Below are 20,481 nucleotides of genomic sequence, written 5' to 3' on the forward strand. Positions count from 1 at the left end.
GCATTACAGTAATGCATACCTCTTACAAAAATATTAAATACAATTTCAGCACCTAGAAAAAATAGGATTTCTTTGTAGGAGGTAGGTCCAAGACATATAAGATACCTGCGTTATTAGAAAGGAAATTACTGAATATTGAAAGTGAAACAAAAGGGATGAATTTCTTTCCTCTTTATACACATCTACTCCTCATACTGAGTTCTGGTTTGTGAGCTGCATTGGCTTCTCAAAAGATAAAATCTATAGAGAGCCAGCTGAACTCAAATAAGGCTTTTCTGCGTCGTACCTACCTTATCCCTCCTTACATTTTACAATTTTATAATTGTCGTTTAATCCATTTGTCAAATTTCATCCGCAACATTGCTAAATTGCGAATGCCATTGCTTTAAGGAATCGCAATTATATTACTTAAAGAACTAATTTTGTTATCATTTTCATCCCTTCAATATACCAAGAAGTAAATTTAAACAAAAAAAGATCTGTTGAGGAGTTTAGTTTACTCTTTAAACAATTATCAATACCCAAGTTCGAACGTTTTTTCATTTCATTATTATTCGAACTGCAAATTTTTCAATTTTGATCATTCTCTTCCACGTTTTCACATTTTTCCATTGATTCTCTGAGATAATTGGACCAAAATTTTGTTTTAATTATTCATTGCCTACAGTCTATTTTAACTGCGTTGTATGTTTGACGCCAACTCAATCAAGACATTCTGTTCGTTCTAGATGCTTAAAGTAACTACCAAGCGGACTATTTCTTCGCAGTTTGGTGAATATTTTCCTTTTAGTTAAAGTGTGTAAAAATTTTCGTTCATAAAGGTTTACCTCCATACATTCCTAACAGTTGACCTAATTTTCAATATTTCACTTCATCTTTTTCGTTTTAAAATAGGATAAACGTGCCTGTTCCAAGGAATATTGTGTCATTGTGAATCACCTCCTCTTATGGTTATGAGAAGCACGAGGAAATTACCAATCTTACCTGAAATTTCGTCTAAAACTACAAAAAAATAAATAAATAAAATAGTCTTCAAATCGTAAATTCTTTCACATTATCCATTTGCAATGACTTGGTGTGCAGTTAATTTACTCTAAAATTTTTGCAAAAGACAAATAATAAGGAAAAAAGTTTGAAATAGATGACCACAAGATTGGATTAAATTATAATTTGGTTTTAAACAGAAATTCTGTGAAAGTTGTTAGTTATCTGAAAAGAAGATTGAAATATTTTGGAAGAAATTTTAGAAACTTTATTTGTATATCCTCTTTTATTACATAAAATTGTAAAATAAAAACTACGAGAAAACAGAAATCATATTGAGGAGTAGTGGACCCTAAATATCTCGATATACTAAACGAAAAAAAAAGAGGTAAGTAATATGAAATTTATGTTGAATCGTTGCTAATAGATTTTATAGCATGTTTGAATGCCGGTGCAAAAAAAGTTGAAAACATTTACCCTTATTTTTGCGACATATTTTATGCGACTGAAGGGACATATTTTCTTGTTTGAAAAATTAAAAATCCTTGCCAGTTTCCAAAAAACTTTATTTTTCTTGTTTTAAATGTATTAGTATATTTCTTGAGTCGTAGCTCGAAACATTTTAAAAAATTATGAAAACATTATGAATTATGAAAATTATGAAATTATGAAAATTTAATTTAAAAGGAAAATAATTTTTTTTTTGGAACGGACAAAGGTTTTTATTGTTCCACCAAGAAAATTTAATTACTCACTAAGAATGTGCTAAGGGTTTAGTTAAATTACTCTTACTTTTTATTTATTCTATTTTAAGGGATTACATAAAACTTTATTAACTACATAACTTATTAGTTTAAGACCCTTGTTAATTCCACTAATTATGAACATAATTGGCATAGGCTCAAGTTTCAAACAATAAAATGTGTGTTTACTAACGTTTCTACACTTTTGTCATTCTCCTTCAGGAAATTTGAGGTCGGTAGTGGTGGAATTCCATGTCCTTTTAATATGTTTTTATCGTGTATGTGCATCATTTAACTTTTATACTCATTCGGTAAGCTGAACTGCTTAAACCATAAATATTTTCTGTTTATACTATACATTGTACGAATTCTTTTAATAGTTAGAACTACTATGTAGAGTCATTGCTAACGATGTTTAAAGAATATTGGTAGAAAACTAAAGAAATATGTTCATATGCTTGGTATTTAGATGAAACTTTTCTAAAAGCCTGGCTAATGAAATGAAATGTGATGCTAATAAATGTATTTTTTTTTTTTTTTTAGAACTGATTCAATTGGAAAATCGAAGAGCCCGGGTAAGACAAAGCCATGGACTCAGTTTGCAGAAGAATGTTTGTTAAGTCCTAAAGAACAGCGAAAATGTAGAGATCCTTCACCGCACGTTAGTACACCTCCACCATTGCCACCTAGAGGCACCGCACCAATCCCAACCACCCAGTGGGTGTTGTTCGATGAACAACAACCAGAAAGGAGAAGAGCACCCAGACGTATAACTACACTTCCTTTGAGGCATACCCAACAACAATCAACTTCAAACATTGTATATAGTTATGTAAATCCAGAAGAGTGCAGTTGTGAATGCCATGAATCGCAAGGTAAAGTGAATAATAATAGTGCGCAGTGTTCAAATGAAACGGAACTGTGTTTGAATAGTAAAAAAGGAAGTAGGACAGAAAAAGAAAAACGATACAGAACTTAAAAAATTTTACATAACTTAAACTTGTTGTTTAAAAATGCCTTTATGTCTTTAGTAATTAGTGTATAAATGTTGTTGTTCATTAATATTTTAAATATTTTTATAAGTGTTGTTTTCTTCCAGATAAATCAATTATATATACAAATGTATAATGTAACTATTTCAAACAATATTCTATAAAGTAAAATAAAAACAAGTATCATACCGTAAAAAATAATTTATTTATATATAAAAGAAATGAAGTATTATTTGGCATGGTTTAGATTTAAAAAGTAAAAAATGCGGCTTCGAATATGCAGTCAGATAAAACAGCTCTGAAGATTTAGCCAAATGCTATCAAATGTAAAGACACTTATACCTTAGAAAGGCTTTGTAATAAGTTAAATAAAAAAAGCAGGGTACAAAAATATTACAACTGAAAGGCTAAAAATTAATATATTTCAAAAAATTGTTAAAACAAAAATCATACAATAATCACCCTGTAGGCAGCAATATGCATAGTACGATGTAAAATATGATATTCTTATTTTACCGTATAATAATCAAAATTTATTTTTTTGAAATTGTAAACAAAAATACATAAAATTATTAATTGATCGGTCAGTACCAGTTGGAGATGCAAATTGGATTGAATTATCATATTATAGATAACAAAAAAGGAGTAATAAATTCAATAGTAATTTAATAAAATTACAATTTTAATATTAATAAATTTCAGAAATTTGATCAGATTTGTATGTTCATCACTTAATATGCATAGTTCTAGTATTTTGGCATTTACAACCGAAATTATTGGCCAATAATTGATAAATATACTATTTGATATGTAAATTTTAGTTTGTGTGTGCTTTTGTATGGATTTGATACCAGTGTGAGAAAAGCTCAAAAATTCATTAGTTTATTTTCAACAGACTACAGTTTTTGGGATATTTTACTTAATGATAAAATAATTTAAACGTAGCTGCAAATAAATGCAGTTTAAAGTAATGGCATTTAATTTTGCTTATTTTTTTGTTTTGCTTAAGCAATGAGTAATTTTTTGTCTTAAGATAGAGAAATCGCACAAGAAAGTTACTTGGAGTGCTTTTTTTGTTATTTTATTTCTCCCTGAAAAGTGAAGTTTAGAAATGGCCAATCAAACAAGATAGCATTTCAGCCTCTTTAATTGATGTCATACAAAGTTATTAAGCAATATTCTTCAAAATAATATTTTATTGTTTTTATTGTTAAGTACATCGTCTACTACATTCGTGTTGTCTTCTAATATGCCACAATTAACATTTGTAAGCATAACTCAGAAAAAAAAAATGACATGAAAGCTAACTGTAAATTAAATATCCTTAAAGATGTTGAAAGTCTATTCTAAGCAATCAGTTAAGGAACGTTTAGTTAGTAGATTCTCTTGCTCGGGAAATTCTGTGTGAAACAGTGACCATCACGCCTTCAAATTAAAGATTTGAGGAAATCGTCATTTTTTTTAAATATGTTCTTATTTTCTGGTGCTAGTAAGTGAGCTTATGCCCTGTTTAGATCGCCAGTTGCCTTAATGAGCACTAGCTTCCATCTTTACTAATTCCACTAAAGGAAAAAAATACTACTTCTGATGTTGAAAACTTAAGAATCGCAACCAATTTCTTTTCAGCTACAAAAGTATGTCTTCATTCATTCTGACGTTCTATCTCACCATTTGTTCCTTTCCATCTTAAGAAGATGAAGAAACTTGTAGGACATTTGTCCTTTTCCACCATGTAAATATGACGATCAAAAATTATTTCACATTTTACAGCATTCAAAATTTTGTGTGTATTGGTCTACTCATTCCGATAAAAAGAAATTATGCTTGTAAAAAATATGTATGAAAACTACATCAATGTAAAGCATTACATCATTAAAATTATTTAAATGAAATATAGAAAAATAAAAAAAATAAAAAGGAAGAAGAGTTTATTTTTACTGAGAGATTTTTCGTCAATTTTTTTCTTTTAATGTGCTACTTTTACAAGATTCACCTTGATTAAGGTAGGAAATAATATGGGTGGTTAGTAAATCCTTTTTCTAAGGTTGCTTCTTTTTTGAATGCTGGATTAGTCGGTAAAAGACAATAGACATTCCGATAATTGGCGAACTACATAATGAAAGCACCCTTCGTACTCCAACAAATTCATACGCATTGCGTGTCACAATCATTTTCGTTTGGTACTGTTCATGAATTTGTGGCAAGAGAATAGTGCAGGCTAAAATAGAAAATATTTCAGATACTTTCCACTAGAAAATATATATTCATGTTACAAAGTAATAGGCGACTGTTTAAAAATAAATAAAATTTTAATTAGCTCTTCTATTGTGCTGGAGAGAAATATCATGCAAATTTTAGCAATTTCTTTTTTATCTAATCGGAGAATGCATTTGATAGATTTTCAACATTGTTGTGCCAGCTTTTTAAATGATGTTACGAATTATTCAAAAAAAATTCAATTTTAAATGTTACTATATATTAACTAAATGAAATGCAGGGCTGTACATCATAAACTGCAATGAGTAAGAAAAACAAAGTGTTTTCATGACCCCATAACATTTTTACCTGATGTGACTATTTAATATTAAAAAAGAAAAAGAAAGAAATTTACAGTATTCTTTAGATATGTTATATTTAACAATGTTAATATAAATATTAAAGAAACCTATTTAATCTATTATTTTCGTTCAAAATTAGTTAACGCCAAGGTTTTTAAATAAAATAAAAAATTATTTTTCATTAATTTAGAATTATATTTTAAAAAAGATAAGAAAAAAATAAATTAATTTAGCATTAATTGTTAATATTGAGTTGAACATTGTATCTATTTCGTTTAATTATTTTCATTTATTTATTTTCATAGTTTGTATTAATAATGATGTCATCGTGCCTTATGTACTTCTTTCCAATTTCGAATGAGCTAATTTGTTTAACTTATTTATTTTTTTAAAAACTAATTTTCTATCATTTAAATTTAAAAGAAATAATAATGAAATTGATAACGCAAAACTGTGGAGGGAAAACAATTCAATGTAAAAAAATTTCCCTTATATCTAACGTTAATGTTAAGAAATATTTCGAAAGTTTTGCTGCAAATCTGTTTAAAATCAATTTTTATGTTACTAACTGAAACAGTTATTCTTTTTTTTATGAGCATTCTACTTAAAATTTTACATTTAGTTATTAAACATTAAAAAGGATTCATTTTACTTTCAAAGAATCTTTTTTTAAAAAAAAATTAAAATTTTCCAGCGAACCCAGTCCTAGTTAACATTGACTTCCAATATTCGCTGTTCTGCACCAGTAGCAGCTATTTACAGGCCTCCAACATCCTACATAATAGTAGAGTAGTACTAGAATGGATTAAATTCCTCAAATATGTTATATTAACGTATACCATTAGTTGAATACTGAATATTAATTGTCACTGGGGCCGCTACTAAAAATTAGACGATTACTCGACTCCGCATTGTGACAAGTCCTTAGAAAGAGTAGACAAGCAAGTTATATGGCACAGTGGTCGATCATACTGAAAGAAATTACGATTTTCAAGTTTGAGATTTTCAGTGAATTGAGCACTTGTAGCAGACAATGTAACCATCGAGCGAATAAGTTAGTTGAAAAAAAAAGAGTAACTCTGCAACCTTTTCAGATCTACCCCAATTTTGGTAATGAGTGCCAATTTCCTGTCAACTCCCGTTACTTTTCATTTCTTGAGTTAATTGCTAAAGTAGACCAAATTCTTTTTAGGATATGATGGAGCAAAAACTTTTACGGTTTGGTGCTTTGGAAATACATTTAGAATTAGTGAACTAGTGTTTTCTTGATATCACGCAATGTTCCGAATTGAAACTATTGGCAGTGGTCATCATACTTCCTTAAAATGTATCAGTAAAAGCGAAACATTAGGTCACTCATTCAATGAAATTTCGAAAGGTTAGATGGAATGACTTAAAGTTACAATGAAATAGTTGCCTAAAAAAGAATGAAGCAACGTATGAACAGTCTAGCTTTGTGATCAAATGTGAAGCGGAGAGAACCAAAGCCTTTAGAAAAAAACGGCAATATTCATAGAAACATTCAAAGCTATTTCAGAGCAATTAGCAAGTTGATTCAAACGTGAACTAGGTTTCTCTTTGAACCAAAATACGGTAAGAGCAGGCGTTGGAAAAAAAAAAGATTTGAGCTGTAAGCAAATTAGTTTGACTACAGTGTTATTAACCAAAGATAATTTCTTGTCCATATCCTCTTAGTAGGTAAGAAAAGTATGGCGACCGTGATAAATTTTAGACTTCCGAGTCCTCACCTTTGTGTTTCTATATGACTAATCGGTTTTTCTCCTGACTGATCGTATTAATTGAAGCTTACAAAAGAAAATTGCTTGTTTCTATATGACTAATCGGTTTTTCTCCTGACTGATCTTTATTATTTGAAGCTTACAAAAAAAAATTGCTTGTTTCTATATGACTAATCGGTTTTCTCCTGACTGATCGTTATTAATTGAAGCTTACAAAAAAAAATTGCTTGTTTCTATATGACTAATCGGGTTTTCTCCTGACTGATCGTTATTATTTGAAGCTTACAAAAAAAAATTGCTTGTTTCTATATGACTAATCGGTTTTTCTCCTGACTGATCGTTATTATTTGAAGCTTACAAAAAAAAATTGCTTGTTTCTATATGACTAATCGGTTTTTCTTCTGACTGATCGTTATTATTTGAAGCTTACAAAAAAAAATTGCTTGTTTCTATATGACTAATCGGTTTTTCTCCTGACTGATCGTTATTATTTGAAGCTTACAAAAAAAAATTGCTTGTTTCTATATGACTAATCGGTTTTTCTCCTGACTGATCGTTATTATTTGAAGCTTACAAAAAAAAATTGCTTGTTTCTATATGACTAATCGGTTTTTCTCCTGACTGATCGTTATTAATTGAAGCTTACAAAAAAAAAATTGCTTGTTTCTATATAACTAATCGGTTTTTCTCCTGACTGATCGTTATTAATTGAAGCTTACAAAAAAAAAATTGCTTGTTTCTATATAACTAATCGGTTTTTCTCCTGACTGATCGTTATTAATTGAAGCTTACAAAAAAAAATTGATTTGCAACGATTTTTTTTTCTGAAAAAAGTAATGAGGGAATCTATATCATCTACAATTGAATAAAATATAATTATATAATTAAAGAATTTTATTTTTCATTCAATTTATGGACTTACATAACTTTTTTTTAATAATTTATTTAAATGTATTTTTCTAACAAAGTTTAATGATTGACCCAACGATATATGAATGTATATATACTTTGGACACTAAACTTGTGATCATATACATTTTAGTTTTTTTTTTTTACAATCAACTTATTTCAATTAATTGGCAACCAGATATTTAACTGTTGTTAAAGCTTCTGAAATATGTAAATTCTTTTCTTTGGCAGTTACTGCTCATCCTTCAACCATACAATATTACTAAAAAGTTGTGAGAATATATATTTGAGCAAGTACCTTATTATTCAAAAAGCTTTTAAGTATTATTATTGTTATTGTTATTTTACCCATATTGCACAGTACTTTTTCAATTTTTTTTTGTTTTTTTTATTTTATTTATGGCTATCAATAAAAGCGGACCAAAACCAGCGTATAATAAATTCTAAATCAACAAAAATATTTATATTTACAAAAAAAAAAAGTTAAAAATTAATAATAAATATTAGGTCTACATTTAAATTTTTTATTTTTATTTTATTAATATTACTGATATAGTCTGTTTAAATTCACATTTTGATATTTTTATTTTCTTTCTGGAAAATCTTGCAATACGGTATTTACCAATACCATGGTATCCACATTCGGTAATGTATAGAAATTACCATTTGCCATCTAGTTCCTTCATGGTATCCATATTGGGTAATGTGCAAAATTCAAATTTTTACCCATTAAAACTAAATATGTTAAAGATAAAAAATAATTTACATATAAGATATATATATATATATATATGAACATATATATATATACTTATTGCTCAATTACAAGTTAGTTTTTGTTTGTAAAATATTTTTTACTATAAGGCAAACTATTATTGAATCACTGGTAAATTATTACGATATACGTATAACTGAATAATATATATATAAATTATATATATATATTTAATTTAGTTATGTACTAGAGAACTAGCGCTGAGACTCTTTGTCGCTGAACTCCCTAACGTTGATCCAACACACTGGTAGCTAAATTGAGGAAAATATGGTTTGGTAGGATCGTGTTCTTCGGCTATGCTGTTCAATGGGCCGCCTGCATTTTCTGGAGGTGTTAACTCAACAGATTCTCCAGTAAATTCTGAATCAAAGTAACGTGTATCTGTTTCTGAAGTTACAAGTGGTTTAAAAGGTGGAGTAATCTGTAATAAATATGAATTAAAATTAACAATGTTATTAGGATAATAAAGAAGTACAATATTTATGATAATGATAATAACATTAAAGAATAATTACTGTTTTTTAGTGACTGATTCATTATTTCAATGGGATGAAAAAATAAATGCGAATTTCAGTCATGATATTTATTTATTAAGCCGAGCTTTGAGTTCATAAGCAGACAAGACAGAGGATACACCAACTTAACAATAACCTTGTAAAAATATCACATAGATAATAAGCCCTGAAGATGACCTAGTCTCCAGGTCGAAAGCTACGGCACAATTAATAAATATCATGATTGAAATTGGCATTTATTTTTTCATCCTATTAAAGAATAATAAAAACACAATAAAACAATTTAATAATAATAAAATATAAGGGAAGGGATCAGCTATGCGGTTAGCGTATTGGATTCCCACGCGGAGGACCCGGGTTCGAATTCAGCTGCTGACCCTTAGATTTTCTCTTTCTAGGAGCTTCTTACAGCTCAATGTCCGGTGATAGACAGTGTTGTCTAACGTGTGAACACTGTCCGGAGGCCGGTAGTGCACTGAAAAAAGCTCCGAGCACCAATAACCTCAGATGTTGGCGCGCCTTAAATTATTAAAATAAAAATAAATAATAATAACAGTAACAATAACAATAATAACTTATCAGGATATATGTAGGTTGTTCACCGCTTTTGTTTAACATTATACAGAAACCCCAGCAATAGTTCACCGTGTTCAAGACAAGCTAAGATTAATTTTCCAAAACAGACTGAGCCCACCAAATAAGTGAAAGGAATGATGAGTATGGTGGTTTTGAACCCACCAAGAGATCAAAAATCACGTAACTTAAAACCTCTGTAAGATTAGCTAAAGAGAGGTCAGTACCATTAATGAGTCCGATACTTTCTCCACTACTGCAGGATGTCCATTTATTAAAGAGGCATTTTAGAAAAAGAAATTATTTCATGGTCTGGTGCGGGATTGGGAGAATTTAAAGCAGACAAATTTGACAAAGTACCTAAAGTATCCTAATTCGTCGCAAGTGAGTCTACAAATGGTGTGGAGGCAGCCATTGGATCAGAGCAAAATGAAATGTAGGGCAGGGCTTACGTACTCGTACAATGTAATGAATTTTGTTGAATTCTCACAAAACTTTCTCTTACATAAATTTTCCAGTTACTAACTCAAATTTCAACTTCAAATTTTTTAAAACATATTTAACATACTTTATAATAACATACAAGTCCGAGCGACCGTACATTAAACAGAAATGTCCGTTAGAGAGAATCGTATGTAGGCCTATCCATCTCCCACAACTGCCGTACAAAATTTATTGAAATAAAATTTTACATCTAATGTATTCGTAATAAGATATCGAAATTTATAGGAAATGGCCCGGCTAGTTTCGAGAAAATGCCTTTAAAAAAGGAGGAAGTCCAATCAGTGAATTGCAATGAGAAATTTTGAAAGGATGTTCATAACATGAAAATAGCCCTCAAGAGAGGGAACACCCTTCTCTCACACCCAGAAGCGCCCTTGATTGAACTTCCTGGAAAAAAAAAATACATAAAAAAATTGTAGACCTTAAACGTATTTAATGAATAAAAAGTGCATCCCCAAAATGTGTTTTTTTTCTGGTGAAAATTTGGTATCGAAAATCTGGCATTACTTTCTCTTATTAATAAGAGACCGATCTGAAGACTAAACGATCACATGTACGGTAGTATCTCGGCAAAAAAATAAAATCATAATTGTTCAAAAACCACTTACTTTTTTCTGATAGAGATCGTTCCAATTAATAGAAGAGAAAAATGGATGCACCATTATTTCGTTAGCGTCTTCAGGACCACCTCCTAATCTTTGATTAGGATCTTTTACCAATAAACCTGTTAAGAGATCTCTTGCTTCACTAGTAATAGTCCTTGGGAATTTAACCTACAAAAAAAAAAAACGATGATTTTTAGTCAAAAGCTATGATTTTCTGTGCAACTATTACTGGAAAACAATATGAATATATAATGATTAAAAAACCATTCTTGAGTTTTATGAAAAAAATCAAAATTAACTATATAAATAGAATTAATCAGCTCCATATATATAATATAATCATTATATACAATATATTTTTTCGTTCCGATACAACAGTTTGATCGCTAATGAGGAAAGTATTTCCCTGGTTCCTTAGATGTTGAATAACCTAAAATAAATTAACATCTATGATCTTCACTCAAATCCAGATTGAAAATCAGGAAACATACTCTTCGTTGACGGTTCGTCAATAAGGGAAGACTGACCTGGTTTTTTTGAGAAAACATTACCTATTTGGGAAAAATCTGCTCAATATGGGACAAATTTTCATTTTATAAATTTTTTTTTTCTTTATCGTTGGCGAAAATGCGTTGAGGAATATAAAGTATTGCGCTGAAATCGATTTCTAAAATTTTGGGCCAATAATCTTGTAAAACAAATTTACTTACCAATAAAATCCTAACATATGAATAATTAAAGCGAACTTACCTCTTCCATTAAGATTAATGTAAACAATTTATCATGATCTTTGTTGTAAAAAGGCAACCTTCCGCACATCATTTCATACATAAGAACACCAACACCCCACCAGTCTACTGCTCTCCCGTAATCATTATCTTCTAGCACCTTAAACAAATTAGTAAAAGATTAATGCTTTAAAATAATTTAAATGAACGCTTACAATTCACGTTATATCATATCAATAAACATATATGTTTTTTGCATAAACTACATATTGAAGAGTAGAGTAAGGAAAGTCAATCAACTAATTCTTACTAAATTGATTGCAAAATTTCAGAACTCTAATAATAGAGAAGAACTTATTAAAGTAGATAACTGGAAGGGTTATTATGTTCTTAATAAAAAAGGATTGTTATTGGGTTACAATTTGGAAATAGTGCGAAATAATAATTAACTTAAATTATTGCAGCAAGTAAGAAATGGGTAAAAATACTAGAAAATGTATACAAAATCTCTAAGTTAAGAACAAAGGTTTGCTCTAGTTACACAAAAGAAGTGAACGTTTCGTCGAAAGTTATTCTTCACGGGGAATAGGTAAAAACTATTAGCACAAAATCAATTCAAAATCACAAGTTCTAAAATTAGCGTTGACGCTCAAACAGATGCAGTTCCTTTTATGGACGCTGACGAAGGTTGTTCTTTTTATCTAATTCGGCGGTGGCGACTCGAAGAAAATTAATGTTAGCAAAATATTTTTAAATTTTCAAAGTGTTCCTTTTTTTTTAAATGAAAAGCCAAACGCTTGCAGAGTTGTTGCAGGTATTGACTAACTTTTCTTAATGCACATTTCTGAAAACATGATAAAAACTTCAATTACTTGTAAATATACTATTTCTAACATGCTCGCTTTACTGTGGCTAAACTTAACCAATTCTTAATTTTATTGTACTTTATCTAAATTCAATATTATCTTTGCCCACAATATTCCTACTAACTTTTTTGTTCTTTGTTTTTCGATATGTTAGGGTTAATTAATTTTGTACTGCGATCTTTCACGGAAGTAGTCAGGCCTTAAAAAAAAAAAATCAGTTTAAAAAAATTAAAAAAATCAATTTCCAGCCTACTACGGTTGGAACAGGTATTTGGGTTATAAAGGTAAAAAAAACTTATTAGCCTTATGCTAGCAATCGTTCAAAAATAGTCCAAATACTAAAAAAAAAAAAAGTTCGAAAAAAGTACTAATAAGTCCAAAATAGTTCGAACACTACAGAAAAAAAAAGAATTTAATTTGGGAAATTACTTAACTAAAAAAAATTTAAAAAAGAACTAAATTAAATTGAAATTTACCTCTGGTGCTAAATATTCAGGAGTTCCACAAAACGTTTTTGTTGTTCTGCCATAAGTAATATCTTCCTTACATAAACCAAAATCTGCTATTTTAATATGGCCATCTTTGTCTAGCAGCAAATTTTCTAACTAAAATTAAATTGGTTCTCCCATAAAACAGAACAATAAGCAAAATAAGAAATCCTGTTAAAGAAAATAAATTGCTTTCTAGCAATACCTTAATATCTCTATAAATTATGCCTTCTTCGTGTAAGTATCCTAAAGCTGAAATAATTTCTGCTCCATAAAAACGAGCTCGTTCTTCTGTGAACACTCTTTCTCTTGATAAGTGGCAGAACAATTCACCGCCATTTACATATTCCATAACGAAGCACAGACGATCGATTGTTTGAAAAGAATATTTCAAGGACTAAAACACATTTATAAGAACAGTGATTAAAAAAAAAAATAAACAAAAGTAGCATTGGTAAAGGTTTTATTTAATCAATATTTAGTCGTCATAGGATACCTATAAATTAGTTACAACGGAAAATCCCTACTTTTCCCAGAAGTATTTAAGCGATTTATGAAGAATTTGGAAACTAAGTGCATTATGAATAGTCTTTTAGTCAAAAATAAAAAATAAAAAAAAACAGCGTTTGTCCTCTCGATCAAGATCGAGGTGTAATCTACTAATTCATCACGATTTAATAAAGCCAAGAGCCGAAGAGTTTAATCAATTTTTTATTCACAGACTGAGTGAAATTTTAAGACGGATAATCATTATTCTAATATAATTTGAAAACTGATTTAATGAATCACCAAAAACCATTAATTTCAGCATATTTCAAGAGTATAACCTTTTTAAGTCTAATTATTAGGGGTGCTGCAAGCATTCCGTTTTTTTATGTTTTTAATAAATGTGAATTGATGTACCTTCCTTCCTTTAAATTTATTAGCCTATTATGCAAATGAACATGTAAACACTTATTTAAAACATTTTATAAACGCGAGTGGCTCAACTCGTGAGAATTTAAGAAAATCAGCCAACATAGGACATTAACGATCCTTTTTTGTGCACGAAATCTGTTCTTCAGTCACTTAGTTTCCCAAATACGCAATAAAGTATTTTACTAAACAAAAAAATTTATAAAAAAATAAGTTTAAAAAAAAAAAAAAATAAACTTACAATCAAAAACGGATGGCTAGTTGTTCGTAGTACTCTATTCTCAGTTAGAGTATGCGAAACTTCATCTTTTTGTATGATGACTTCTTTCTTTAGAATTTTAATAGCATACAACCTTCCAGTGGCTTTTTCTCGGCACAAAATTACTTTTCCAAATGTTCCTTTCCCCAAAACTTTAATAAATTCAAAATTCTTGAGGGTCTGAAATGCAAATAAAGTAATGAAATTATATCAAATTTTCAAAATTTAGTTCACATTGAAATAACATTTTGACACTAAATAACATATTTTTTTGTAAAACACTAATTCAAAAACTAAAAATTTCTTTTCCAGTTTAACACAATTTGATCCAGTTTGAGAAGCCAGTTTGGGATAGAACGTGAGCAAACCAAACCACTCCAAAATATCACTTTTTTACAATTTTTTTTGATTACAGAAACTACTTTAGGGCAGTTCTGAGGAAATTTTCTTCTAAAATGGTCAATATGAGAAATACAATTATTTCTCTGATTGGTAATGTTCGACTAAGAATGCAGAATTGGTGAGAATTAATATCTTGATAAATATTCATATTTGAAACAAAATCGCTTGACCGAAATTTCACATTTCTTGATTCGATCGAATAGCTTTGTTTGAAGAACTTTTCATGAAAATAGATACTAGAAGGAAGGGATTCTAATAATACGTCGTGCTTTCCTTAAAATTCCTTTTATTTAAAATTCTATAGCTGTGAATATACAACGAGACCAACTAACCTTTATTGAAAAAAATTCGGAGACTGAAAAAAATATTACAAATTTTAGTGAGAGAAGGTCGTATGATTCTTTGCTTCTTTTAAATTTTTTGTATTAATGCTAATCAATTATCTTAAGTCGTTAGCCTAGAATCTTTTTCATTTCACAGCCGTCATCCGAACAGTATGCTCTTGTTAGAATAACACTATGCATCACTGAATGCTTTAACAGGCTCCTATGAAGAGAAAATCTAAGAGAAGGCAGGACTCAAATCAGTGATCAGTGCGGGTGTCCAACGTACCAATCCATTTCCTGAGTTTTGTTTTGTTTAAAAAAGAAGTCTTCGCAAACTTTATGTAAAAAAAAAAATATATATATATAAAATACAAACCACTTTCTTTTTTCCAGAACTCTTACTATTCGATGTTCCTTGGTCAGAAAATTTAATGCTAAGTTCTTCAGCAGGTGAAACAAAGCTAGGACTTTCTCTTGCTTCACTAGCCGAACTAGGAGTCTGACTGTCTCCTTTCATTTCCACATCTTCTGATTCAGATAACCTATCAGAGACTCCCTGAATAGCGGCAACCCATTCTTCCCTGAAAAATTAAAATTAAAGAAATTTAAATACTGATTTGATTATAAGAATATAAGATTTGATGATAGATACACCATTGGTCAACCAAAAACTAACATGCTTGTGAGCTTTGTGAAAATAATTTTATTTGATTTCAGAAACGGATATCTGTAATAAAATGAACAAGGAAAACAAGAGTTGAAGAGTGAAATTCTTATTACGAGTGAGTGAGGAGAGAAGCATTTATTCTTTGAGTCTTCATTATTCAATGTAATCCTCTGAAATATTTTAAAATCCTATAGAAAATAAAATGAGCCTCTATATCAAGTTTCAAGGTTGTTTTTGTTTTTTTCACAGAATTTGGGACAATTTCAGTTGACTGGGACAATTTTTAGTCTTTACTACTCGCTAACTCACCTTTATCTTGAAAAAATAAAAAAATCGCTAAGTTATCAAAACAATACACTGTCAATCATCATACCGACTTCTAGCGAATCCTCAAATCGAAAAATGTATACTAGATAGTTTAACTTACCTGTAAAAACTCGACTCTTAAATCGACCCTTACGTTACCTTTAAACCCTCAAAAAAATATGTTCGTTGATAACTGTAACTTAATCGAATCAATCCAAAATAAACGAGCTTCTTATTGTACCAGATTAATAATTTGACTTCAGAAGTCATCACAGCACTACAGGTCACTTCACTTGGAATCTACACACAAGACTTAAATGACAAGCTTGGCCAAACGTGCGAAACGTCTTTTCAGAATGCTTGGATGATGCTTTAAATTGCCCAGAGAACTCAGAGATTAACTTATTACGATTTTTAAACCTATATGAACCTAGACTAAAGTTAAGGGTTTGACGACTTATACAGGTATTTATATGCACCCTTTCACTACGAAGTCATAATATTCTCCAGCAACATCTATGTGCTTAAATCTGTACGAGTAGCAGAGCTAGCTAAGAAATATGAGTGTATTTAAAAGTTATAGCCAATTAGAATGAATGGAAAACGTGATTCTAATTTAGGTTAAGCTATAAGGATGGCAGGAATATAGAGTACTGATCCATCCATTAGCTGTAAGTTTGTATGTAAATAGTTGTATATAGTAGAGGGATGAATGTGTGAAGCGAATGTATTTATAAGTAAGAAAGGAGAGTGATAATGGCCTACCCGTGTGTATAGTGTATAGTGTAAATATGTATAGATGTAGAAATGGATGTGCTTGTGAAGTTGTACATAGCTTCTAGTTTCAGTTATTAGGATGAATGTAATTTATTGAGAGAATGTGTCCGAATAAGGTTAAGCACCTAGATGATGCTGACTGCGCAGCGAAAGCCAATGCCAAAAAACAAAAAAAACTGCTCTCTCAACTTGCTCTAATCCTTTGGTATACAGTCTCTCGTCTCTCTTCAGTATTAAAACAGAGCCCGATTTATATTAATAAATAATAATAAACAAAAAGAATTGGTGTAAAACTACCTCTCTCTTTCTGTATCTACATGAAATGTCCTTTCAATTACACTAGTCCACTGAAGTCCTCTAATAATAAATGTGTAGGGCTTTGGCCTATCCACACTCATTATCTGACATCCTTTTACAGTAAAATTATTTAGAGGATCTGTAGGAACATCAGGTTTACTTTTATAACCAATAAGAGAGCCATCCTCTAATAACAAAAAATAACGTGCTCTCCAATTTTTAAAGTGTTCACCTACAAATATAAACAATCCAATAAACCAATGTTTTAAAACTGTTAAGGAATATAATCAACGAAAAGCAACTCAAGAACATTCACTAACCTCTTTTAAACAACCATCCTTCTTTAACAACATTTGTCGAGGGTACCACTGGAGTATCACTTGAAAAGATATTTGGACCCAAATCGGCCATTATGAGGCTAAACACAAATTGAATATAGTAAATAAAACAGTTCAAACTTGAGACATTAAATATCAATAATAATACAAGTTTGTATCTAGAAATAGTACAAAGGAAAGTAAAACTAAAAATTATATTACTTTGTGCGTGTGCTTGTGCATGCGCTTGCACTACTATAACTCCGAAAAATCAAAGAAAATTCAAATATAATATTTAGCTTATTTTTACTACGCCTTCGGAAGCAATGATAAGGTTTTCGGCAAAACCGATAAGCCGGAATACTACTGTACTATATCGATTTTTTAGAAATTTTCTTGAAAACCACTCTAACTTTTTTTTAAAATTAGTGTGCTAAAGTGTGTAAGTAATCGCCTATTCTTTCAGGAGGGTCTTAACCTCCAACTACAGATCAAACATTGTGGACGGCGGAAGCACATACTTTACTATTTTTTTTTTCTTTTCTAAAAAAATTAATCATTCTTTTCTAAAACAAATCCACGTTCGTGACTAAACGAACATGGCAGTCCAACTTAGGATTTATATTTCCTTTGTGTATCCCATGGGACTTGATATAAAATTCCCAAATGAAGTGTTCACTCCAGAATTTACAACTTTGATAAAGGTCTAACTGCCAACAAAGACACGGTTAATTACATCTGTAATATGAACAATATCGCCAAGAAGTTTGATTTTATTATAATTAAAAAACACATCATAACTCCATCTTATTAGCAATCAGATGAAACACACCTTTATAAATATCTGCTTTTCATAATTTCAAGACCACATACGATTTAGAAATCCACTTTTGGTTGATATTTTGGGGAATGTATGAACCATAGTCAAACCTGTTTGGAATAATTCATTCAGTGCAATATAAACTCTGAAAAAAATAACAATAGCATTAATATAAAGAAAAATAAGTAAACTAGAAATACTAATCTTAGAACCTTCAAAATTTAGCTATTAATCCAGTCTTATTTGTGTTAATGACAATAACAACTCTGAAATAAAATTAGTATTAATTGAGCTCATTTTGTGTTCAGAACGGATCATCGATTTTGAACTAAACTAATGCAAGACATTTGGACCACTTCGACCCATCTTTCTAAAGTTTAAAAAATTTGTACAATATAATGCTGTGTACAATTGAAAATTAGGTTGGGTCTGCAGCGCTGGATAAAAGCAAATTACCATATAAAACAAACAAGTATGCAAGGCACTTATAAGAAGCTTAAAGTAGATATGTGCCACTCAGAAAATAGAAAAATAAATATTCAGCTTAATGTTACACATCAGCGGATCAATACTTTAAAGTAATGGCAATTCTTATAACAGGAACTATTACTTATTAGAAATTTTAATTTTGTTGAAAACATTCCGGTCAGCAAATACATTCAAACAAATAGTTCGAATTCTAAAGCCAAGCCACCATATAAACTCGAACTTGCTTCCCTTCAATGCTTCTTTTCACTATGAAAAAAATATAATTGTTTTAAATATCTTACACCTTGCTGTCTTTTAGAATTACAAATTAGTATAAATGAAAATGTGAAGTTACTGAATAGAAGAAATATTTTGGTCTGTCAGATTTATATCTAAAATAGTAAATAATAATTCTATTGATAAATAAGTTGGATGTTTGAACGCAGCTACAAAATTTAATGGTTAAATGGGGTCCAAAAAATAAATTGTCTTAAATGTTCGACATTTCGATCACCTTTTCTGGCCTTCTTTAAGAACTACAAATGAAGTTTTGAAAATTGAAATAGTTATACAAAAAAATATATAAATTAATTGACTATTAACAGTGTCCGAAAATCTAAAATTTCAGAATTTTTTTTTGGACCCAACTAACCACTGAAATTAGTAGAATAATTTTCAACATGTTACAGTAATACAATTTAATAGTATCTCCAAACTCAAGTAATTTTTCAGTGACTTACTGAAAAATTGTCTATTCTCACCTAATAATGTGAGATGTAATAGTTTTCTTATTCCATTAAGGTCCAGAATAATCCAGATTAAAGACTGTTAAAGGATCTTCATGGTAAACCACGATGCACATGTTTCCATAAACACTTAATTTACTAATTACTAATGTGTAATTCACATTTAAAAGAAAAAGTCACTTTTTCACTAATTTCATAGGGAATATAACGTTGAATAGTTCTATCTACAAGAAAATATTGTTTAACACATTAATAGTTATAGATTAGACGGTATTTGACTTAAATACTAAAATAACATCTAGAAACTACTTAAATGTTCTAACTTCGTCAGAAGCACACAATGACTTTAAAAATTCAACATTATAACTCTTTTAACTACTTAAAATATAAATAAAGGTTTCATGAATTTAGGTTAGGTTTAGTAAATATAAATATGAGCACCTGTTTGGAAGATATTGGCAACATTTATGTATCTTGTTTTTTTATTCTTTATAATAATTACTTAAGATAAATAGATAAATTGTAACAGACTGAAAAAAAGAAGAGAAAATTAATATATTCGCGAAACAAATATGATGGGAAAACAAATCAAAGCTTCCTCATTTCATTGTTCTCACAAGGACATTTTATCAAGTTCAAGTACTGTCTATTTTGAAAGTTTGAATGAAGCCATCATAATATGTGTAAAAACTATTACGTATCAAAACGAATTAAAAAATATAAATATCACAAATCGTAAAATTAACATTAATCTCGAAATAGATGAAACAACAAAAGAAAGATTTAAGCTTCATTACTTTCGCTGTTATATGTATGAAGGTATAATAATAAAATTGAAAAAACAAAAACGTCTAAACTCATTTTCCTATAATGTGCCTAAATTTAGTGAACACATATTTTTAATCGTACAGTATATGTTGATCAAATTTGAGTTCTAAACCTATTATCCTATTAACGAGGATAGATTTTTGAATATTTCTATAATTAAAGAAGTTTGCATTAAAAATTAAGTACACATAAATCGGACGTGCGATAGATATACCTAATTGAGGTCACTCACTCTCTTATATCAATTTTCATTAGATACAGCATTTAAGAAAAACTTTATTGGAGTCTAAAATCACTTTTGCAATTCGAAGCTGGATGGATTTTAGTCCTCAGAGTTCAATATCTAGAATCTCGGAGAACGTACAGATTTGTTC

General features: G+C 29.6%; 2 protein-coding genes across 10 annotated transcripts in view; one reads left to right on the forward strand and one right to left on the reverse strand.

Annotated features, from left to right (window-relative positions):
- LOC141452670 (uncharacterized) overlaps positions 1–8,071 on the forward strand; it is a 33,688-nt gene extending 25,617 nt beyond the window's left edge. For 7 of the 8 annotated variants that reach the window (XM_074125050.1, XM_074125048.1, XM_074125047.1 and 4 more), the window contains one exon: positions 2,271–8,071. In XM_074125050.1, the coding sequence (XP_073981151.1) occupies positions 2,271–2,706 (436 nt within the window). In that variant the 3' untranslated portion in view covers positions 2,707–8,071. The remainder of the gene's footprint in view (positions 1–2,270) is intronic. The other variant, XM_074125054.1, reaches the window with a different exon arrangement.
- Positions 7,893–19,946, reverse strand: Akt (AKT serine/threonine protein kinase). Of its 2 annotated transcripts, XM_074125056.1 has the most exons (12): positions 19,721–19,946; positions 19,295–19,503; positions 18,078–18,210; positions 17,249–17,346; positions 16,929–17,160; positions 15,258–15,462; positions 14,136–14,333; positions 13,185–13,376; positions 12,968–13,096; positions 11,648–11,785; positions 10,901–11,065; positions 7,893–9,121 (listed from the first exon to the last, which is right to left on the reverse strand). In XM_074125056.1, exons 4-12 carry the CDS (start codon positions 17,337–17,339, stop codon positions 8,876–8,878), a joined length of 1,596 nt encoding a protein of 531 aa, XP_073981157.1. In that variant the 5' UTR covers positions 17,340–17,346; positions 18,078–18,210; positions 19,295–19,503; positions 19,721–19,946; the 3' UTR covers positions 7,893–8,875. The 2 variants fall into 2 exon arrangements, with proteins under 2 accessions (XP_073981157.1, XP_073981158.1); XM_074125057.1 differs by lacking the exon at positions 19,295–19,503.
- Between the last annotated feature and the right edge of the window lie 535 nt (positions 19,947–20,481).

This window comes from Rhodnius prolixus, unplaced genomic scaffold (genome assembly GCF_049639745.1).
Source record: "Rhodnius prolixus isolate KJV_2025 unplaced genomic scaffold, Rpr scaffold_3, whole genome shotgun sequence".
In the NCBI taxonomy this organism is placed as follows: Eukaryota; Metazoa; Arthropoda; class Insecta; order Hemiptera; family Reduviidae; genus Rhodnius; species Rhodnius prolixus.